The sequence below is a fragment of the Ruditapes philippinarum genome, unplaced genomic scaffold (genome assembly GCF_026571515.1).
Source record: "Ruditapes philippinarum isolate M1 unplaced genomic scaffold, ASM2657151v2 ctg134_1_1_1_1, whole genome shotgun sequence".
Classification (NCBI taxonomy): domain Eukaryota; kingdom Metazoa; phylum Mollusca; class Bivalvia; order Venerida; family Veneridae; genus Ruditapes; species Ruditapes philippinarum.
In genome coordinates, this window is record NW_026852258.1 from 300,628 (window position 1) to 325,129 (window position 24,502).

The 24,502-nt window shown below is 33.5% G+C and overlaps 3 protein-coding genes and 2 non-coding genes across 5 annotated transcripts; 3 read left to right on the forward strand and 2 right to left on the reverse strand.

Annotated features, from left to right (window-relative positions):
* Positions 1-283: 283 nt before the first annotated feature.
* Positions 284-3,138, reverse strand: LOC132754584 (bcl-2-like protein 1). Its single transcript, XM_060745243.1, has 2 exons — positions 2,443-3,138; positions 284-1,603 (listed from the first exon to the last, which is right to left on the reverse strand). Exons 1-2 carry the CDS (start codon positions 3,016-3,018, stop codon positions 1,484-1,486), a joined length of 696 nt encoding a protein of 231 aa, XP_060601226.1. The 5' UTR covers positions 3,019-3,138; the 3' UTR covers positions 284-1,483.
* Positions 3,139-3,397: 259 nt separating this feature from the next.
* Positions 3,398-5,241, forward strand: LOC132754594 (uncharacterized). Its single transcript, XM_060745253.1, has 2 exons — positions 3,398-3,548; positions 4,461-5,241. The coding sequence occupies exon 2, from the start codon at positions 4,471-4,473 to the stop codon at positions 4,873-4,875; it is 405 nt and encodes a 134-aa protein (XP_060601236.1). The 5' UTR covers positions 3,398-3,548; positions 4,461-4,470; the 3' UTR covers positions 4,876-5,241.
* Positions 5,242-9,508: 4,267 nt separating this feature from the next.
* Positions 9,509-9,583, reverse strand: Trnar-ucu (transfer RNA arginine (anticodon UCU)). The gene has a single exon. It is a non-coding gene; the product is annotated as a tRNA-Arg (tRNA).
* A 619-nt stretch (positions 9,584-10,202) lies between these two features.
* On the forward strand, positions 10,203-10,284 carry Trnas-aga (transfer RNA serine (anticodon AGA)). The gene has a single exon. It is a non-coding gene; the product is annotated as a tRNA-Ser (tRNA).
* Positions 10,285-11,065: 781 nt separating this feature from the next.
* Positions 11,066-23,292, forward strand: LOC132754533 (uncharacterized). Its single transcript, XM_060745176.1, has 4 exons — positions 11,066-11,497; positions 13,999-14,086; positions 20,926-21,124; positions 21,485-23,292. The coding sequence occupies exons 1-4, from the start codon at positions 11,462-11,464 to the stop codon at positions 21,777-21,779; spliced, it is 618 nt and encodes a 205-aa protein (XP_060601159.1). The 5' UTR covers positions 11,066-11,461; the 3' UTR covers positions 21,780-23,292.
* The last annotated feature ends 1,210 nt before the right edge of the window (positions 23,293-24,502 follow it).

Below are 24,502 nucleotides of genomic sequence, written 5' to 3' on the forward strand. Positions count from 1 at the left end.
TTGTTAAAAAATAATTTAAAGGAGAACGTATCATTTTTTCAAAAATAAACTACAAAAAGAAATCACAATAAACATATATGGCAAAGTATGATATCTATATGAAAAGACATTTCAAAGCAAGTGTCTTGTGAAAGAAACTGTCCAACACAGGTAAAAATCATTTAAGGTTTTAGCAGACTGGGCCCCAAGAATAATTTTTGACAATTCTATGAAGTTTTCATAATCACATATGTATGACCTGTAAGACAAACACTGGTCCTGTGATACCTATATATTCAGTATATTCCCCTCTGAACTCATTTCAATAATTAGCACTATAAATCAGTTTAAATATTTCTTCATAAAATAAATTTAAAACCAGTTACCTGAGAGGATTTCATTTTACCCTGAACTAATCAGATTTTTTTTTCTTTCTTGTCTTTATCATATCCAAGACATTAAATTCTGATCGGAGAAAATCCATAAAAAGATGTTTGTTATTTTTTCAATGAATCAATCTTTAGAACAAGAGTTACTTTATACTTATTTTGCTTACATCATATTACATACACATATAAAAAATTTCATCAATTCTATGCATCAAATGATCATTTGTGCTTTTAAAAATTGGGAAATAAATCTAAAATTAGACTTTATCAAGGAACTGCTAAAATTACTTGTCTTTGAAATCAACATTTTAATTTGAAGTCCCACTTCAAGAAGTGGAGCAACAAATACAATCTTAATACACTTCTCACTGACAAGAATGCAAAATCAGCACATTTTCAAATTTCAATTTACATGTGTCTATTTACTCTGAAAAGGACATTGATTTAGTTTGTTCACTGGTTTTTTTTCCATTTTTCATAATAAATTTGATTTTTCAAAGTTCTTCTTTCAAGATTTCTTATACAAAACAAAAGTGTTTAAAAATTAGATGAAAAATAATAAATGTAAACTAAAACTAGTTGATGAAAACATATGCATTGGAATTGATATCCACTAGCCAGATCAAAATGAATCTAGTCTGTATTTTTGGACAAATATAAGAGACTGGAAGTGAAATCTTTAGTTCTGTTTTAAAATAGAAGATCTTTTTCTAATAATCCAAAGCGCAACAAAAATATACAGGAAAGCATATTCCAGCTCATAATCTACTAATGAATGCTAACTTCATAGTGTTAACAAAAATTCTGTTCCACTAACCCATATAGCATTTCAGATCATTGAAATAGTGACATATAATGATATACTCATCAATGAAGTAAGAAAAAAAGTAAAATAAACTATTACCATAACTGTATCATCAAATCAAATTCTTTAAAATTATAAATTTACAATTGAGTTAAATGTCAAACCGTCTGTATGTTAAATGACAATTTTTTTTATATTTTCATTTAAATATATCTACTTAGAAAGAAATCATATATAAATTTACAATAATAGTTTATTCCACTTTTCCTCTGTGAAAACATATGAAGATTGCACTTGTAAGGTATGGTGATCATCGGGACATAACAGCTGCTAATGCACCCAATCCCCCAAGAGTTGCTGTAAATAAAAGTCCTTTCCAAATTTTATCCTCTACTGCATTTTCATCTGAGAAAAAGTCTGCAAATGCATCCTAAAATAGAAGATACCATGATAATGTGAGATAAAGTTAAAATGAAAAATTATGAATTAAAAGTATATGACATATCTATATTCTTAATCAATACAGTCAATAAGTTCTAGTTCTACATCATACTGCTTTAAAATCGTTTACGATCACTCTAAGCAGGTATACATTGTATACATTTTTAAGAGACAGCTATGAGATACAAGGGAATCCGGGAACCAGCCCCTAGCTCTTATTGAATAGACCCCTTGGTTCTTTTACATGCCCAGTGTATAGCACTGATACATGCGAGGATTACCTGGATTTCTTACCAGTACACCTCTAGTTAGGTGGGAAACACTGAAAGTGTCTCTGAAAAATCCCAAGGTTATAACCCAGGATCGAACCCGGGACCTCAGGAGTGATAATCAGTGGTTTAACCAACTGACCTATCGCGCCACCTACAATAATTTATATTATTCTTCAAAATATAAGAAAAAAAAATAGAACAAAAATCAAAGTGTGCAAATAACATTAATGTTATGGCCAGTCGTCTTATTGACTCACACTCACAGACTTACAACTGGTTTATATGCAAATATAATATTTATAGTACATGTAACAAAATGGTCATATACAATGATACATACATATTTTATGTATGGACAATATTTCCCCTCACTCTCCCTCTAAAAGTTATATTTTGACTCAAGAACAAACCTAAATACACGTCTCAGACAGAATCTAGCTTTGGCAGTCAAAATATTTTGACAAGAACAAGATTTTAAATGCTGCCAAATTTCCAAATCTTTTTAATAGCTTTTTTTTTAACTCTGTTTAAGTCTTTAATGTCCGCCACAACTTACCCATCCTCCATTATCTAAAATCCATCGTCCAAGTTTATTACCGACATACTTTCCAACATAAAGAGATATCTTCTCTTCGTAAGTTGGATTTCCTTGTCTAAAGTAGGCATTTAATCTGGCCGCAAACGCGTAAACAACAATGACTCGTCCCCAATTTATTTGACCGTCTTCGAAGATTTCATCAGCAACATTTACAAAAGTAGCAAACATATTAGAATCATCAAGATTCAGCTTGTTGACCATTGATTTCAAAGCTATGTCATGTCTATCTGAAACTTCTTGCACTGTTTTTCTCATTGTTTTACAGAATCTGTCCGGACATTTCTTTTCACAGTCAAGACCAAAATTAACTACAACATCCGTTGCTATTATCTCTGCCTGTTTTCTTACATTTTCTAATGGTGATAACATAGAACCTGTTGTCTGTGTTTCCTGGTTGATGTTATTGAGCCCTTGGTTTCCTGGTAAAAGTCCCCAATGTTTATGAATTTCAGCGAACAGATTTGAATTGTTGTGAAAACCTCCATTCCCTCCTAATGATTTAATTCCACCGTATGTTGGACTTGTTGTCGTCATTTTAGTTTATATGGGCCCTTCTAAAAGCAAAAAACTGACCATAAACGGCCAAAAAATTCCTCCCAGTTTCTTCTCTTGTTGTTCAAAATGGCGACGGATTTCTCACGAGCAGTTGATATTACGCTTACTTCCGAGAATTCCGTTTTCTAAATTTAGACACAATTACGGGATAGTTTCAAAACATATTTTATTTTTTATGCTATTTCACCAATATTCCAATATTTTTACTAATTTACAATCTGTATCTCTTTATAACAACTTTATAACAACTTTTAACACATATTCATATTCAATAATATCTTTTTGACGTAAAAATTTAGAAATATAGCATTAAAAATATTTGCTGAATTGTTCCCTCTTGTTTATCTTTATCAGAATAGGGTTATACTTGTTACTATTTTTGGCATATTTGCGCATTGTTTCCCCATTTGACGTCACACGAAAGTCCAAGAAAGCTGAACACATAATAGCGAAAGCTGGTTAATTTCCTCATTTATTGTGGGATCATCGTCAAACCTGATACTCTTACGGTAAGGAATTTAATTTTATATCAATTAAGGTATGGGATTCTGTTAAGTAATGTTAAAGAAGGCTCTTCCAACAAAAACGATTTGAGAGGTGGGGATTATCCATTTAATACGGTTGTGTCTAAACTGGGACGATTAACATGTTGCCGTTGTCCCGGGTCGAATCAATGTGGCACTAAATATTAAGCAGTTAAACTAGGCCAGGGTCTTTCAAATATAAATTTAAAAGACCCTGGCTACTGTAGGCATATAAAGGCAAGTACATGAGATTCTGTTATCGAATATATTATAGGATAATGAATGAGTGTATAGGTTCAATAAACGAGTTGATGACACCTGTAGACGCCACTCTGCCAAAAATAGTTCGAATGGGACATCTGTTACAACGATAAAACTGGTTTTCAAACATTTTTTGCGCATATCGTTGTAACAGTCAGAAGTCCCATTCATGTATAAATGTGAGTGTGTGTTTACAAGGGCGTATCACGTTGGGGGTGGGACTGGGAGGAGTGGCAGACTCTGACTCGCGAGCGTCTTAGCTTGATGACTGAGTTCAATAAATTTAGTATTACATATGAATATAATATTCTGTTTATCACATATCCAAAAAAAGCACTGTTTACGGTAAAAAAAGAATCATCTTTTCATTGACGTGCATATAGTATTTAGTGTTACGCTAATGAGTGCGCATCTTAATATGCACGGCCGTGCAAAACCGTTTTTACATAGTCCAAAAGCGGCATGGGTGTATGTGATAAATATAATAGATTTTGTGTTACTTTTGTATCTCAACTATGATGTAGCCACAGTTTAATGCATATCTGTAGAATACCAGATGTTCTGTAAAATTGTTGAATTTATTATGTGAATTACATAAACAGTACTTAACAATTACCTTACATATAATACTTTCAGATAAACAAGTATGGCAGATAGCACCGAGGAAAGGCAAACAAACGAGTTTAAAGAAATATTAAAAGAGCACGTGAGTGGTTTGAAATCAGATATATCAGACACTTGTATGGAAACAGACAAAAAAGAAAATGAAGGAAAACAGGCATGTGAAAGTGCAGAACTTCATGAAATCAGTGACGAAACTATAGCTGCAAATTTGAATGAACATGTTCAAAATGAGACAGGTTCAGATTGCCTTATGCTTTGTGGAAGGATACTGAGACTTATAGGAGATGAAGCCACGTGCAGGGCATGTGGAAAGAGTCTTAGAAACATTGGTGATGAAATATTTTGTAACTATGCAACTAGAAATATGGTGCATTCGCTACTGAATGATTTATCCGAAAGTAGAACAACATCTGAAACTGTTCGATAATTGTGTTCATTTGCTTTGTTGTCGATTGTTTTCTTCCATAATTAGTCTTTGTCTAACAAGGCTTAGCAATGTTTACCTTTTTTGTAATGTTTATTCCACATGTTACTCAGATAAAGTCGATCAGTGATGTAAATACATGTATGTATACAATATTCCTGATTGTGTAAATGATATTTTGTTTGTTGTTGTTCATTTGAACAACACTAATCATGTTTAATAGGGCCAGATACATGATGTTGTTCATGCCAAATTGTATATTGTAGAATCGTTTGTAATTTTGCTCAAATATTGAATACATATTTTAAGATGTTATATTCCTAAATTGTCAATTGTTTTATGAATTGCAATAAATATGTTATTGTTAAACTTTTGTCTTCTTGTGACTCCAAAGGTTGTATGTATTTATCAAAGAAAGAAAGATTACATATATTTAATTCGATAAAATTATTCTTCATCCAATAAGTTAAGCTGAATTTCTTAAATGGACATTTCTAGCTTCCATCTTTGGAACTGTTCTGATATCACTACTGTCTTATGGAACACAGTTTAAATTGTATGCTGCATTGTTAACTAAAACTTTCGCAGCAATTCTGGTGAGTAAGTTATGTATTATGCCGACATGGCACGGAAAAACCTAATTCCATGACAGGGATTCATAATGTTAAGACAATGGAGATGCTTATCACTTGAAGAAAATAGCGCTGAATGTGAAGTTTTTATGCTCCCCGAAAAATTTTGGGGGAGCATATAGTCGTCGGGTTGTCCGTCCGTACGTACGTCCCGAATTCGTGTCCGACCCATAACTTTGTTATTTGAAGTCAGATTTTAAAACTATTTGACAGAAATGATCACCATATTAAGACAATGTGTCGCGCGCAAAATTTGGGTCGCTACCTTGAAGGTCCATGTCACAGCATGACCTTGCAGCAAAATCGTGTCCGGTCCATAACTTTATTATTTGAAGTCTGATTTTAAAACTATTTCACAGAAATGATCACCATATTGAGACGATGTGTCATGCGCAACATTTGGGTCGCTACCTTGAAGGTCAAGGTCACAGCATGACCTTGCAGCAAAATCGTGTCCGGCCCATAACTTTGTTATTTGAAGTCGGATTTTAAAACTATTGCACAGAAATGATCACAATCTTGAGACGACGTGTCGCCCACATCATTTGGGTCGCTACCTTGAAGGTCAAGGTCACAGTATGACCTTGCAGCAAAATCGTGTCCGGTCCGTAACTTCATTATTTGAAGTTGGATTTTAAAACTACTTCACAGAAATGATCACCATATTGAGACGACGTGTCATGCGCAAATTTGGGTCGTTACATTGAAGGTCAAGGTCACAGCATGACCTTGCAGCAAAATCGTGTCTGGCCCATAACTTCGTTATTTGAAGTCGGATTTTACAACTATTTCACAGAAATGGTCACCATATTGAATCGACGTGTCACGCGCAACATTTGGGTCGTTACCTTGAAGGTCAAGGTCACAGCATGACTTTGCAGCAAAAGCGTATCCGGCCCATAACTTCGTTATTTGAAGTCGGATTTTACAATTATTTTACAGAAATGACACCATATTGGGACAATGTGTCGCGCGCAACATTTGGGTTGTTTTTACACATTGAACTTTGTCTGTGACATAACTCTGACACTACAAGAGGTGTACCTTCCTGTGTCCAGAACCTATTCGGGGAGCATCACCCGGTTCAACCGGCTCTTTTTTATGAAGGTTGTCGATTGTAAACAAAGTAGTCTTCCATACAAAATGCTTAATCTCAATAATTGTAATAATTGCTAATATACAACAAAAGCATAAGATGTTTCAGGTAACTGGCCAGTGAGTAACCTTTTAGAAACTCTAACCGGACAGCAAAGGAATGAAAATAAATTAAAGTATTTATATATGAGCCATAGAATAAATTTAGTGCCTTTAAAATAAGCAGAAATGTTGGCATACACGCCTTTAGGCTTAAATTTGTCGTAAGTTAAGGCGTTCAAATATTTTTAGTTGAGCCCTGACTAAAATGAAAATGTTGTTTTTGAGAAACTCCTTGTTCCTTAGTAGAAACACAATATCCCACAATTCTAGTCGCACAAAGATAAGTTTCCACACGGCTTTATAATTTATATACGTTTTTTTTTTCAGATATATTTTATTTAATTGTGGAGTATTGTGGGATTTTGCAAAGTAAATTGTTTTATCATGGTTACTCTAGTTTAAAATTCGAAATATCATGCTTTTCAAAAAAAATGTTGCGTTGGGGTTGGGAGGCGATATTTTTTGTAGTTTAATCATAATAATGATAATACTGTTGTTGTTAAAAAATCGAATCAACAAGATCACAAAGTATTTTAAATTCTAAATTTTATAGCAACGCGTACCTAGATTGTGTAAACAGCCAACCATATTGACCAATATCTTATGTAACGCTCTGGTAGGAATTATAGATGCAGCAAAGTCAGCAGTCTTATGAATTTAATTATATTCTAAGCAGGACGGATGAAGCTCGTTTACGACTTTATCTTTACAGTCAATGAGTCACAGATCTTGATCTGTACGAAGATTAACCTTAGTATTCAAAACATTTTTTAAATACATTGTGTTACAAAAAATACTTTTTTCTTTTGAAAGAAATTGGCATTGTTATAACTTGTCATTCTTATTTTAAAGACCCTGAATTGTATTTGCTGCCATGTACACATCTATTTCACAATGTCTCATTGGAATAATTAAACAGCGTTTACGTAGCTGCATATAATTGTATTACCATTTGAATACAAGTAGAGATTTTGATGCTAAAGCATCAAGTCGCCGGATAGAAAATGACTGTATTATCATAAATATAAAAAAATCTGTTTAATTAATGGTTCAGGTATAAAGAAAAGAGGAACAATTTATGTTGAGTAACAGTTTATTCACAATAAAACATCATATATGAAGCAAACTTGCTTAGCAATATTGTTAAGGAACTGCTATGATTATTAAGCAAGTATTTCGTACGTTAGTTTACGTAACTTATTATGATTTATGCTAAAGATTTTATTGATAGTATAGATCTCGATTTTAAATTAATTAATATGTGGTAAGTATAGGACGAAGTTGTGACCTAGTAGGCCAAATTCGAATCTTTGAAAATCCCTTTTGCAGTTTTCATAAAACTATTTTTTTGCGCTATCGAAAAAAATAAGCTATTTAGTTGAAATCAATATTCCTGTCGTTACATACGATAAAGTTAACGTTTAATTGCCTTTCAGTTCGATAAAATATTAACAAAAAGATATTTTATTAGTTTTCATTAAATTATGTGTCGTACCGTTTTGGTAACCTGCGCGACGGAAATCGACGGAATATAACGAAGACGACGATTACCACTATTTATTTCAATAAATGTGGCTCTTTAGCATAAATCTATTTTGTGATGTTCAACCTAAACTAAACTATTGAACATTGACAGAAAGGGCAAAATTTAACCCTTTACCAAGATAAAATGAAAAGGTTTTGAAAATTTATTTAATTCTTTAATGTACTAATCCTTTCTAATAATATAAAATATGAAACTGATTAATGAAAGATAACTTTGTAATTATTTATACATTTGCATCTAATTAGCCCCCATACCAATTTCCAACTAGCATGTCTTATCAGCAATCTGTTACTATTAATAGATTCTATAACACTAACATACAACGTGTAGTCACGTGATTCTTACAATAGAACAGGGAGAATCTGTTTATAATTAGATAAAATAATGAAATATAATAGGTGTCATAAGATATAAAACAACCAGATAATTTAAATGTGTCATTTTAAATATCATTCATGATTTATCAATCATAAAATAGCAACGCTTGACACTTAGAAAAAAGTAAAAGTATCCCTACATTCAATGACTGGTCCATAGGGATACATTATTAATTCATTTTATGAAAATTGTAATGTTGCTTTTTAAGATGTCAATATTTGTATATTTCATTTCATTTAGCAACGTTAATTTATTTTTGAATTTTTAAGATTCTGAAAAATAATTGTGGTTCTTAATTGTTCAGTAATTGATTTGCTTTTATTTTCAGATTTTAAGGCCTTCTCCTACCATAGATATAATATTAAACTGTTACAAATATAGTCGCCGGTTTCTACCGGCGACTAATAAAATCTCACTTCGCCAAAGTCAACTCATAATACATCGATTAAATAATCGATAATGTTCAATTAAACTGAAAATATCAAAGTAGTATGAAGAAAAAGTATGGAACGATCTAATCGGAAAAAAATATAATTTCAACCTCTTATGTCTAAATCAAACGTGTCAAATATGATTAGTCCATAAAATTTAATAAGATAACAGAATAAAATGAACCCCCGAAAACACATATCATTAAAATAGAACTTTCCGCAGTTCATATTTTATAGAATTGGGTTTTTGTGAAAATTGATATGCTCTCATATAGTTATGAACAGATATTTTTTCTATAATTCACCTTACCGTTTTTGCGAAGAGTTAGATATATTTCTTAATAAAATCGTACAGCATTATTATATATAATATATATTATAATGTCATTCATACATCTGCGCTGTGAAATCATAAGCAAGAAATTTCATATGACTTAAGATGTAAAAAGAAAGGGCCGGTGTGGGACTCGAACCCACATCATGCACTTTAGAAGAGTGACGCTCTAATCCAGTTAAGCTAACCGGCCGTTATTCTATTTTAAATATTTTTCACCTTATAAAGTTCTCATGCAATAGTAATATTGTTGTGCAATAATTTGCCGTCTAATTATTCATACATTTAGAATTAGTTATTGTACGGTCATCATTAAATATTTTTCAACAATGTCGCTTACATAAAGTAAAAGTTTTATTGCACGTTGATTTTAACCAATATCGATGTATTTTCAAAGAAACCAGTTTGTATCCATAATATTGCACATTTTTTTGTAGACGACAACGATAACTTTCAGAATGAGTGAGCAGATTAGTATTTTAATGGACTATCGCATCTTCTTGGTCTATTCCGCCAAACTTCGGACTGTTAATAATAGCCGAGGAGTCCGATTGAACCAACGGAATGACGGAAACGGCCGTAGTGTTGCGATTGTTAACGGAAATGGCCGTGAAGTTGCGATGTCAAAATGTCTCAATATATGTATGACAATGAGAGTATAATATTTACCAAACAATGGTATTTGGGCGTTTCTACAGTTACGGCTTATAGTATGATAATTAATGTCTATCTTTTTCCTAAATAAAATATTGGTTCTGCCCTGTGATGATTAGAACGTTTATATATAAACTTTGACGTCATTATTGTCAACAGTTGTCGTGGCCGAGTGGTTAAGGCGATGGACTAGAAATCCATTGGGATCTTCCCGCGCAGGTTCGAATCCTGCCGACAACGATTTTTTTTTTCTCGTTCTTTTTTTTTAATCATTATCGATAGTTATATTTCCATCGTTCAGTAATAAAAATTTTTAAGATCACAAAACATATATATATTACTATCAAAATTACTCAAATCAACTGAAGCAATGTATTGATTGTTTGTTTGTTTCCTTGTTTGGTTGGTTGGTTGGTTGGTTTTACGGCGAATTTACACAGTCTAGGTCATATGGCACCGAAACAGGATTTCAAGATGAGCGGTGGGCAAAACCACCTCACCTGCTGGAGCTAAGAGATGCATAGACTCCAGTAATTCGAACCCATTTAGTCGCCTTTGAAACACACGCTTCTATTCCTACGAACAACAATTTCGCCTGGAGATCATGTTGATTGCAAAAGATTTCTCTAACAAGTCAGCGGCATGCATTTATTAGGTATATTGTACTTAACTTTCATATTATATGTACAATGTATTATATACTATACCTGAAGGCCTATTATTATTTGTGTTATTATTCTGCATGACGAACGCTATCAGCGTTGTTAAGTAGTTTAACGAATTGGTCAACTTATTAAACATTTTAATCTGCTGAGATAAAATTATATTTGCCTTAAAACAAAAAACAACTGAATATAAAAAAATGCACTGTTATTAATATGGACTCGTGCAGTTTACAGTCAATTATACCCTTTAAAGAAGGGTTATTAAGTTTATAATGAAATAAAATCAATGTGTCAGTTATTCGATCTGCAATACCACAGATCATGATATCTACGGAAAAATATTAATTTACGATAACACACAACGGGCGTGCTGTGACGAAACGTTTAGTTTACATGTCTTTTGATAAACCTAAAATCGTTTATTGAATAAATAATTTTCAAATATATCAAATGATCCGGCATTGACAGACGAGAATGCCTATTTCACAGTTTACTAAATATTAAAATGTCTTTAACGCGATTTAATGCCATATATAAGACTTTAAATATAGTCATATCATGTATGTTACTACAAATGTAAATGTATATGCTTGATTCCACGGTCTTGTTGATATAACATTAGTTTTATTTACTTACGATTTTTAGTGAAAAAGAAACAAATGTTTTATGTGTGTGACATGCGGTGAACAATTCTATATATGTACATGAAATATTTTGCTTTATAATAATAATTTATCAACTTTGGATTAATCATGGCAACTTCTCGTTTAAGACAGCGGAGACAGGAGGTATGATTTTCTTTCTTTATTTTTTTATAAGGACTAGATGCACAAAATTATGTGACATATCGAATATATAGATATTTTATTTTTTCATTAAAAGTGTAAAAAAGTGTATTTCAAGAGAACATAGTTATAGTGAAATTCTTAAAGGAACTCCACTGATGTCAAAAAGTCTGAAACTATAAAACTTGCAATTTTTACATAGATCAAGTGAAGCACATAAAGTGGCAAAATTTGCAAAGAATTAAACTCAAATGAAATTGGGGGAAAAACAGAAGGAAAAAAATACAACATTGCCATTTTTGGCTCGTTAGTTCATGTTTCGATTTTTTGTAAGTTATTGAAACACTCGAATCCGTTCGACCAGAACATACTAAGCAATGAGTTTAAAGTTTCTTGCTCACGAGTCATTTTGCAAATTAATTAAAATGATATTTCTTGAAAACCAGGGTGAGTAATTGATATGAAATTTAGCACACAAGTAATTAGTTCAAAAATCTCTGAAAAATTTTCAGGTCCCAAAACAAAAACAAAAAAAAAATCAACGCTTTTCACTCAAATCTAGCTAAGAATCGCAAACAAAAACGGGACATGTCTCAAATATCTAGGGACAGAGTGGGATATAGATGCAGAAATGCGCAATTGTTATTATTTTACGTTTCGCATGTGGTCAATTTAGAGGTTTTTATAAGAGCTCCAAACTAGCTAGGGTGTCCAAATCTCATTGCAAGCACTTCTAGCGAGGATTATAATATCTAACTGTCCTCAACCAGGGCCTTCACTAGGAGGGATTTGGAAACCCAAAAGCAAAACCTCCTGCAATTCCAATTAAGGGATCGGACTGCCGTTGTTATAATCACTTGGTGTGTTATCGCAATCGTTTAATTGTTAAAACATAGGTCTTCCATCTAAACATTGTCAAACCGATATTGCTGTATATATATTAATTATATTGATCCGTTATGTACATGTTTGCCGGGCACATGTAACTGTAACTATCTACATTATCAGTTTGCATGCATAAGTATATAAATTCGCTGCACGATTACTTATATCAATGAAACATTCACAAATGTGTCTGCTTGTCACACATCAGCTATACAGAACACCTAGAATATAACCTTCATTCTATATTGATACGATAAACTTATCGAATAATGATCACTGGGATTAAAATGCTTTACTTACATAAAATATATTATATTTATATCTTATGCCATGATAAAATGAAAATATTATGGCTGAATCATCTACCTTTGGAGTTACACTAGGTCAACATTAATAAATTGCATATAAATAAAAGAGTACAAGAGTGTCTTGCAATTACATTGAAATGTATATTGGTGGTCATAATAACAATGAAAGGCTATTTTCTAGCAGTTTAACAACTTTTAAAATGTTATTTTCATTGTTGTTTTAAGGGTGGAAACGGTCAAATATGCAACATTAGGTAGAATTGATAACAAACTTTAAACAACAAACAAGCGTTGGTCGTTTTATTTAACATACTAAATAGTTTCTCTCTATACGGTGTCCCGTTAGTGCCAGAGCGTTTTCTCTAAAACAAAAAGCGTGAAACACGACAATACGATGGTGCCAGTATTACAATGTGCGACGGTACAATGGTGACAGTACGATGGCGAAGCACGATATTACGATGGTGATAGTCCATCTTACTGACATACTGTCACCATCGTACTATCGCCTAAAATCATGCTCATGCCCATAATTAAAAATGAACATGGAGAAAAACGTTGACCATGTCATAAAAAAGAATAGGTCAAAAGTTACTTATCTTCATTTTGCCAAGCAGAGTGAATTAAAATTGTTTGTGCTTGCTTGACAGGAAGGGAACAGTACGATTGTAAAGCTCTACAGTATGATGGTGACACGATTGTGAAGGTGCGATGGTGACAATACGGCAGTACAATATGGACTGTATGGTGGCTGATTTGGTTCATTGTGCGTTGCGCAACATATATCCTTTCGCCTTTTCGTCTTGTCGCTAGTGACAACACGACAAAGCACCAAACGGCGCGTTGTCGCGCTGCCGTCGTGTCTCTAGCGAAGCAGGCCAAATGGCACGATGTCTCCCTGTCGCTTGGCTTATAAGCCAATCATTCGATTTGAACCGAGCGACAATGTGCCATCGCAACAACACGCCGCTCGACAACGCGCCGTTTGGCGTACATCCTTAGCGACAGGACGACAAGAGGAAAGTCCGACAGTGCTTTGTCCTGTTGTCGCTAGCGCCAACATGACGCACAAAAGCGTTCCAAATCAGCCACCATAGGACTGTCACCATCAAACTGTAGTGCTTCGCAATCTTACAGTCGTATTGTCACCATCTTACTTTGTGCTTTTCGTTCTGGCCCAACGGAACACCGTTCAAGGGTCTAAAATCTAGATTTTTGAGACAAGTTTAAAAAGAAAAAAAAATGATATAAGATATTTTCAAAAACATGACGCTTTCAAAAGGTACTTCACTTTTTATTTCATATTTACAGATTATGTCAGCTCCACCCATGAGTCGCCTTCCTCGGCTAGATTCATTTCAACTTCAAAGAGAGTTGACTCTACCAGGACGCCGCCAAGGTAATTAAACTTCCCTATGTGTAGCGCCGATATATGTCCAAACGCGACGATAAATGTCCAAAAATTGACGATAAATGTCTCAATCGCCGATAAATGTCCAAAACTCCTTTAACGATAAATGTCCAAAAATTAACGAAAAATGTCGCAACAAATTAGGTGTGTCGCAAACTTTGCGATTTTTTTGTAAGTTATACATGTTTTGATTCATTTGATAATTTTGTAATTTCATAATCTTTTATAGCAAAGTTAAATTGAACTACTTTTCATTTGAGTATGCTCCTGACTTTGTTAAAGTAATAAGAAAACTCCTTAAAATGTATTATTTCATTGTAAACTCCTTTCTCTTTTCCCGCCGCATGCTTTATATGCTTTTCTTGATTATTTTCCCGCCTTTTATTAGTATATAAGCTTAGATGATTTAGCATACAAGTCAGAAAATTCTTTAGGTTCTTAGTGTGTAAGGTCTTCTTGAAACTACTTTTGGATTAAAATTAAAGTGATATATTTTGGATATTTAAAATTATTTAGTTTCTGTGGTTACATTTAAAGATAAAAAAGAGTTTTATATTGAGCATAGTAAAATTGATGTTTGTTAATAAATCATAAAAGTTAGGTATCATATTAAACTGTAAAACGTTTCTTGTGAACCCCAGCTATTATATTTTCACTCGTGGCTACGCCACTCGTGGAAAATATTGCATCTGGTGTTCACTCGGTGAAATATTATTTGATCTCACATGTAAAACAAACAAATTTTCTGTTTATTTCATGATTTTTTAACGATTTTTACACCATTTTACTGATTTTTGCCGCGTAACGTCATGCTCTTATCTTCATGACGTCATCAAATAATGACGTCACAATGTTGAAGCAAAATATAATTCCATGATTATTTTTAGATTTTAGATGTTTTTCAGCACAACGTTCGTAAATATTTACGAACTACAGTTATCACGTACATTTTTTATTATGATTGACTACATTTCCGCTGAAAAAACATTCATTAATGATAAATATTTTATTTTTACGCCAAATATAGTTCGGCTACTGTGAAATTATATTTGGTAATCATTACTGTGAAATTATCAGAATATAATTAACCGTTATAATTCAGTAATCTACTGCAAAACATGTAATAATACTAAGTAATTGTTATGACAAATAGTTATAACAAATACTTAGTAGTAAAAAACATAATACAAAAGGTGAAATAAATTCAAACACTGTTTCTTTGTGGTATAAAGATTTCAGTCTATGAAAAATTAGTTAAAAGAAAAAGAAAGTCTACCACAAGGTGCTCATAAATGTCCAAATCGGTTATCGATAAATGTCTCAACTTTTCATATGTTAATTTGTAATTTATTGTATTAGATACTGTAACAGTCTATCCAACTTACCCGTGATTTTATCCTCTGGTTTACCCCCGACGTAAAATGTATCATACATTATTGTGCATGGCCAGTTGCATATCCGGATGGGGCGCGTGGGGCATGTGCCTTCTTAACTCACCAAAGCAATACGTTGTAGCATTATTTGTGTTCTTCAATATTTCTGTGCCCCATATAGCGTTGCCATTGTCCGTCCGAGTGTCTAAGTGTCCGTTCCGAAAAGTTGTGAACGGTATAGGGGCGTGGACAGAGTTGCATATTCCTTTACTATCAAGTGGTCAAAAGTTAAGAAAAATATGCAACTCGAGATCTATCTGGCAAACAAAGCAGTTAACCTGTATAAACCATGTGAGCTAATCAATGGGTTAACTGCTTTGACAGTTAAAATCTGACCTACTGATTCAACAGCGAACAGTGAAGACCTTGACAGGATGACGCATTTGCTTGTCGGGGATATGGTTCGACAATGGTCGTTATAAGCATATTAGCAACACGTGGTAAATGGGTTTTGTGACTTTTCTCTTAAGTGCTGCGAAGACGGTCCTTCTCATGCTACATTGATTTAAGACATTTGTATTTGATTATCACTCATTCGCGCGTGGTGGACTGAACGCCATTGCGGGGCCACCGCCTTATAAATACAAGGTGTTGAAAGGCTATACTTTCAGTTTGAACGCAAATGCGTCACCAGATGAGGGTATGCGCTATTTAACACCAGTAATTGGTAGTTAAGGTTTGTATGTCCCTACAGTGTGGCACTTTCAAGATCAACCTACATGGTTATACATGAATATAATGTATATATAATCAAGTAAATGTTCAACTAAATAAGGGGAAGTAACTGCTATATTACCATTTTACAGCTGCTTCTGATTGACTATAATTATGTCGTGGGAACAAGATAATTATTTCGTGGGAACAAGATATTATCTCGGGGGAACAAGATAATTATTTCGTGGGAACAAGATAATTATTTCGTGGGAACAAGATAATATCTCGTGGGAACAAGATAATATATTGTGGGAACAAGATTATATTTCGTGTGAACAAGATAAATAAAGACACCCATGTGTCACATCTGTGCCACCGTTATAGACACTTGACGTAATAGTATGTTTTCTTGCTGTGCTGGTTGGATACAAACATGTACATTTAAAAATTACTTATATGTCAAATATTAGCTTAACAATAATATTTAACATATTTCCGACAAGTGAGCGTAGAGAAATAGCATCGTTATTCAATTCATGGGCAGGAACGCTAACACTATTATTGGCAGTATCGGTATCACTTGGTAAGTTCTCCGTGTCATTGTTATCCAAATTGCCATTTGCAGTATCGATATCACTGGGTAAGTTCTCCGTGTCATTGTTATCCAAATTGTCATTTGCAGTATTGATATCACTTGGTAAGTTCTCCGTGTCATTGTTATCCAAATTGCCATTTGCAGTATCGATATCACTTGGTAAGTTCTCCGTGTCATTGTTATCCAAATTATCATTGGCAGTATCGATATCACTTGGTAAGTTATCTGTGTCATATTGTTGCTAACATGATCACCATTAGTTTCAACAACATATATCTGCTCTGATTCGTAAATTATATTTCGAACTATTTCCTTGTCATAGCTTAGGGCCTTCACCTTCGGGATAGTGACCTAGAACTATCATAGGTAAATTTTCATTTACCTCGCCGTCGGGGCCATTTGGACTTATTAGTGTAGTCCTGTTGTTTAAAGTTGAAACAATTAAAATCTGTGCATTATAGATATTTAACTCAAAACCTGATAAATACATTTTCAAAAAACAGAGAATAAATTAATTCTGTCGATAGACTTCAGCAATTTGATGGTAGAAGCAAGAATATAATATAAATATAGATGAATTATTATTGTACACAGACCACTTGCTCATTATAGTCAACGTTTTATTCTGCAAATCATTATCAAAAGTACATGAACAAATGATGTCTGTACCAAAGTCATATTTATGATACCTTCAAATCAATACTTATCTTGAAATCCAATTGATATTCATAATGAATTATGTAATTATTGTATATTTAATTGAACAGATCACCTATAACAGTGATCTTACGGGTGATTTGCAACTCAAACATTCCTCGGGTAAGTCGAAGAAGACTTTCAAATATGAATACCAATTCTACACTTGAGTGCACCTTGACCAAGGCGTCCTCAATTCGTCCTTAAGGGGGCCTTTCCCGAGTTTGAGTGGAGGTTGAGTTCGAGTGACGACACTGAATATAGCTATAAGTGTAGAGAAGTGCAATGCAGAGGTTAACAAGATATGGTTGTAAAACATGTATGCCCCCTCCCTAAACATAGCCAATTTAATATTATAACATTAGATTTTTAAATGTGTATAAAAATGCATAGTAAATTTGTTATGAAATACATGTATATCATTGCCATGGGGCAGAACCAATATGACCCATGGGTCCATGAATTGAGTAAACCCTGTAGTTGTCAATGAGATAATGTTATACACAAAATATCTTCTAAAAACAAGCTTTTCATGGTGAGGTCACTGTGACCTTTACCTTTGACCTACTGACCCCAAAATCAAACGGGGTCATCTACTAGTCATGACCAACCTCCACACCAAATATGAGGATCATCAGCCACAGCATTGTCTAGTTATTGAGCGGAAATGGCATGGTCTACAGACCGACAGACCGACCGACCGACATGACTGTGCAAAGCAATATACCTCCACTTCTTCAATGGGGGGCATAATAGCTTATTTTATTTGACTTTTTTATCGTTGGTACCGGTTGCCCATATGACCAACGTCCCCTGAAGGTTGTTAGTATATTATTTTTCGGGGGATAGACTGTATCCAACAATCAACTTATTTTTAAATACATTTTTTAAATTTTTCTAACAATCTCACAAGCATCCCGCTAGAGTCCTGGTGGTCGGTCGTGTGATCCAGGAACGACCGGGGTACGTCCGTAACTCTGTCGGCAACGTCCGGGATGATCAAGGGCTCTGCCGGGGCTCTACCGGTGATTGTCGGCACTCTATCTGACCGTACCGGGGCTCTGCCGGGATCACCCGGGCCTCTGCCGATATCATCCGGGGCTGTGCTAGCATGGATCTCGGCTTTTATGATCTCTTTGATCGAAATCTTAAAAGCGTTTGAATATTGTGTTAGGTCATCCGTCGTCCACTTACTATCTGCATTATCCGTAGTTTCAACGGGACTCTGCATGGATGGCCCGGAGTTCATCCTGGTTGTTATAAGTATGGAAATTGGGTATCGCCGTAGTGCTACCGGGGTTATTGAGACTGCAACAATATTTTCATCCCGGATCGCCTGGGCTTTGCCGGGATGCTGGTCAGTACCCTACTTAAATCGGTACTTTTAATCCCTATGGAAACTTTTATAATTGCTGATGCATTACTGTTGATCATAGAAATAAGTGCAATTTACATATGAAAAGTTGAGACATTTATCGTTAACCGATTTGGACATTAATGAGCACCTAATTTGTTGCGACATTTTTCGTTAATTTTTGGACATTTGTCGTTAAAGGAAATTTGACATTTATCGGCGATTGAGACATTTATCGTCAATTTTTGGACATTTATCACCGTTTGGACATTTTTCGACGTTTGGACATATATCGGCGCTACACCTATGCATTCTAATCCGTGATAACAGTAACAAATATATAGGGCTGGTAGACACCGAGCGACGTAATGTGATAAACGAGCGACGTAAAGAAATAAATAGAGGATATTGAATGAGTGTAAGTTCAATACTGAGTTTATTGCACGAGTTGAATAAAATTATATTATGCAATATTATTCAGTGATGACCTTACACGAATTTAATATTCTTTTTATCACATACCCAAAATAAAGACCGTTTAAAGTGAAATAAGAGTCATTTTTCATGGTCGCGCCTATAGTTTAACGCCAACATTTAGCGCGTCTTTAAACTATGTTTGTAGAGAGGATATTTGTTTGTAAGATAGGAATATATTTCACCAAGTGAGCACCAAAAGGTATATTTCACGAGTGGCGCATATGAACTTTTGGTATTCACAAGGTGAAATATATTTCGATGTTGCACTAAACTAAACAAATTTTCTTTTTATTATATGCAAAGAAACGTTTTAAAAAGACATTAAACCTAATACTGAATGAAAAGCGCGCCAAAATAATAATACAACGTGACGTCATTTACAACGTTACGTCATTAAGTTGGTACCCAGTACTGTGCACGCTGGTATTTCACTGAAACAACGTAAGGGGCTTAAATTCAAAACAGTGAAATTATCAAAGTGGTAATTTCACTGTTTCAAACAGTGAAATTACCAGTTTTAATTCACTGATAAACATGTATATACCACCGAAAAGCATGTAATAAATAGAGGATATTTGTTTAGTTCAGTGTAAGATCGAAATATATTTCACCGAGTGAGCATCAAAAGGTATATTTCACGAGTGGCGCAGCCACGAGTGAAATATGAACTTTTGGTGTTCACGAGGTGAAATATATTTCGATCTTACACTAAACTAAACAAATTTTCTTTTTATCATATGCAAAGAAAAGTTTAAAGAGACATTTAAGCATAGTACTAGATGAAAAGGGTGCCAAATAATAATACAACGTGACGTCATTTACGACGTCACGTCATTAAGTTGGTTTCCATTATTGTGAACGCTTGTATTTCACTGAAACAACGTACCGGGCTCAAATATTCAAAACAGTGAAATTATCAAATTGATAATTTCACTGTTTAAAACAGTGAATTATCAGTTTTTATTTCACTGATATATTTCTATAAACCACCGAAAAGCATGTAATAAATAACGCTATTGACGTCACGTCAAAATATATGCACAGCCCTGCAATACCATATTTACGGAGTCGCAAAATCGGCACGGGTGTGTGATAAACAAAAATAAATGAAAATTGCCAAATAACAGACATTTGTATTAATCAGATGCAATAAACGACGTGCCGTTTGTTGTTGTAAATGGTGTGTACCTAAAGTAATGAAGCTATGTTTAACAATGTATGTGACTGTTTGTGGATGGAAGTACTGAGGGAAATTAATCATTAATTATACATCTATAGAAACAATCGGAAGTGATGCTTGATATAAAATAAAAAATAATGGTATAGTTAGTAATGTTTTATATATAAGTGAGGAAATCCCGGAGTCATTGTATTCTTATTGTTTTTTCAAGAACAGAACAAGTACAACGTGATTTTAATCATTTAGATGTTGCAATTGTTTAAATTCCAACTAACACGTCATAAATAACATGATAAATCGGTCATATGTACTTTATTCTCTAGTTCTATAAGTTAACTGTCAACTTCTACTGACACAAGTAGGCTAGAAAATAAAACATATTCCTAAGTACCGTCTCTATGCACATGTATACAGCTGTTCTTCCCTTTTCTTAAACAGGAACAGCAAAAATCAGACAAGAATTTTTTGACAGCAGACGAGATGACTTTGTACAGGAAACATCTAAAAAGGCAGAGATAGAACGTTTAAAACAATACAGGCGATTCTTAGATAGTATGAAATTACTACGCAAAAACAGCGTGAAACACAACCAACCAGTGACAGAAAATAGTGAATGGGCAAGAGAAATCACAAAAATGTAAAAAAAAATCTGTTAAAAGTCAATTTAAAAAATGTGTTAATGTTCAAGTTTCTCTAAAAAAAAATCCAAAGAATATAAGAACCATGGAGGCAGCGCAATAACAGCAATATTTTTGTTTTAAATTTAATTATATTTTTGTCCATGATAATGATTTAAATCAGGTTTGTTCTCTCAAAACTTGGTACCGACACATATGATCTTTGGGGCATATAACTTTTATTTGTATATTAGTTCTTACATTCTTATGACTTAACGGGACAGCATACCCATGATACCGCGCAGTAAAACAAGAAATGTACATATATGAATGGTCAATGAATTTGTCCACATATCATTACCATATATTTATATTTTCAGAGATCTTCCAGAACGTCTGCCGATTACAGTACCAATACGACTGAAAAGCGCTCAACCAATACCACCACGTCACGGGCATTTACCAAACACAAACCCTATTTTCTACCGTGTGAGATTGTCTTCTTCCGCTGATGAAAATGAAACTTGCACGTTATTCACGGGAGACAATAAGTCACCGGTAAAACAGAAACCTCAGTACTTTATAAGTCAAGACTGGAGCTCTGAAAAGGCATCGTGGTTTAATCTTCACCATCGTGTCCCAGAATTTCAGAAAACAAACTGGATATGTTGTTAACCAGTAATTAACCAAGCAATTAACTGACTAATTTTCCTTTGATATTTAATTGTTCAGTATAAAAATGTAAATATGCTCACACCCTAAAGTCAGATTCCTACGATGTGAATTCTACAAGATCTAATAACAGTTACTGTAATGTGTAAATCTCATACAAGCACTGAAAAGGCTGCGAGGCTGTCAACTTCACGAATTTCGAATCTCCTGAATGAAAACTTTTAAGTTCAGCATCTTGAAATATAAAGATCGTGCTTGTAATGACATAAGGAAGTGATGATAGTGGCATTTCCGACTGTTCTCGTGTTTGTAATAACCGTTGCTTTCATTAGGTTGCTAAGCTGCCAATTTTAGACTGCCAGTTTGCTAAGCTGCCAACTTCAGACTGACAGGTTGCTAGGCTGACAACTTTAGGCTGGTAGGCGAACATGTGATAAATGTGCATGTTTTAATTAGCGACTATAGCCCTAGACCACATAAGCATCTATCGAATTTGTTTGGGATATTTTTTCTTCTAATAGCATTTTGATTAGCATTTTTAAATAGCCCTTATTTATAAATCAGAAACATAATGTGTTAATAAGGCGATTATAGATCTACTAACTTTATTCCATCATGGCTTAGACTTAGACATTTTAAGGTTACAATGACATACAATTCGTATGCAATTATAAATTCAAGGTATCTTTTGTATTTCTATGAAGTTTATAAATTATTAAACGAATTGGCAACATGACAAATGTTCGGTTTCAAAATTTAATTATCTTTGCTTCTATTCATTACCAGTATGGGACCTACAAATTGCAATCATTAATCTTGTATAAATCATTTCAGGAATTCTAAAATGATTAAAAAAAGTTAAGTGTCTATATTAAACGGGAATTTCATTACTAAAATGCTAAAATAATTAGCATTATTGATTTGTGTATGTTGCAGTGCATTTGAAGAAAATAACCGGTTGATATTTCTTATTTAATACAAACATTCATAATTAAAGTATAAAAGGTATCTGAAACATATTAATTGCTTATATCCTCTAAGTTAAGTATGCCACCTTATACTTATAACCGTACCAGAACACTTATTTGAAATAAGGGCATTCCGATTTAGGTTTTAAAAATTTATTTTCGTGAGGAAAATAAAATTGCCATCCGGACACATTACCATATTGTCTTTGAAATGTCTCGTATGATGCTGTGGTTGCAGTATGGTTTGTCATTTTTTATCATTTCTTCTCTGAATGAATCTTGGCTCATTCCTTTGATATTAATTTTATAGGTCAACGCCATGGTTTTGTTTTATAAAGCAACGGCAATTTAAAAGATTAATGTCTATATTAAATGTATTATATATGTAAATATTTTTCTCTATCTCTAGTGTAGTAATTGAAAATCGGGTTTTTAATTGTGAAATAAATTAGCACCATTCAAAAAGATTTCTTACTTCATGATAGTATCTGTGTTTGATTAACGTGTTCACCTTGACGAAACATCAGGTCTATAATAAAATGTACACTCAACAAACGATTTGTTTTCTTTCTTCTGTTTATGAACCTCTCTCCCCATAGTAACAATGCATATCAAGTACTAAGCTGGTCTACTTTAATCATAAATGTTTTATTTAAAGTTGACAACAGAGGGTCATTATTTTAGTGTAAAGAAGTTTACTTTTGCTCAATTGTGAAGAAAACTTGAATTGTCCGTGGCCGAGTGGATAAGGTCGTTGACTTCAAACCACTTGCCTCTCACCGCTGGTAGTTCGAATCAAGGTTTATATGTATAATTTCATTTATTGACGTATACATATCTGTACATAGTCATAATACAAAACACGTAATACATAAATCATAAGTTATGGTACAATCATATTGAAAATAAACATTGTTAAACAAAAGTATATATGGTGAATGTTCTTAAATCCATATTTACATTATCAAGGCAGGGACTTGGGATTGTGATAACTTATGTGAGGGATGTCGATGGTACTACTCAGGTGCCCGTTCGTGTCTGAAATAATGTATTAATACAACATAATATAATAACATCATTATCATTTATCAATACTGAATTATAATCGTGATTTCAGATAGATTCGAATCCTTTACAGCTAGATATGTCCACCAATTCAATTTTATTTTATCAGACAAGAATGAAAGGTTTTCTTTGCGAAACATACGAGACTTTGTTTGAGTCACCGTCCGTTAACATTGGTATTTTTTTACTGGTGCAACTCTTAAAATGGGCATTTTTAAATAATGCTTTCCCCGCTTTGCTGTTAAGCATATGGCACATGAGTATCCGCTTAGAAAGTCTCAGGTCGTAATTAAGAATGTTCCAAAATTTTTACTAAATACATATCTTTCTATAATGAAATGGGTGGAATAAAATAAATTTACTTAACTAACGCTAGTTCAATCCTGAAAGGAATGTGAATGTTTTTGGGTTTTTTCTTTTCTTTAAGTTTCCCTAAATTACGTTTACTTTCGTCGGGTTATTCATAAATAATTAAGGTCAATGCTATTGAAGGCGACTTTTGTGTTTCTACGTAGGCCTTTCAATACAAATCGTATATATTACTATTTTTAATATTCGGTATAAATGAGACATTTGCCATATTACACTTACAGATATAATGTGACCAAGGCCGTTTTTTAAGTAACACAGTTCGTGAGTGATGCACAGAAGAAACGCTGCATGGTTACCAAATAAATAACACTACCTGAATGA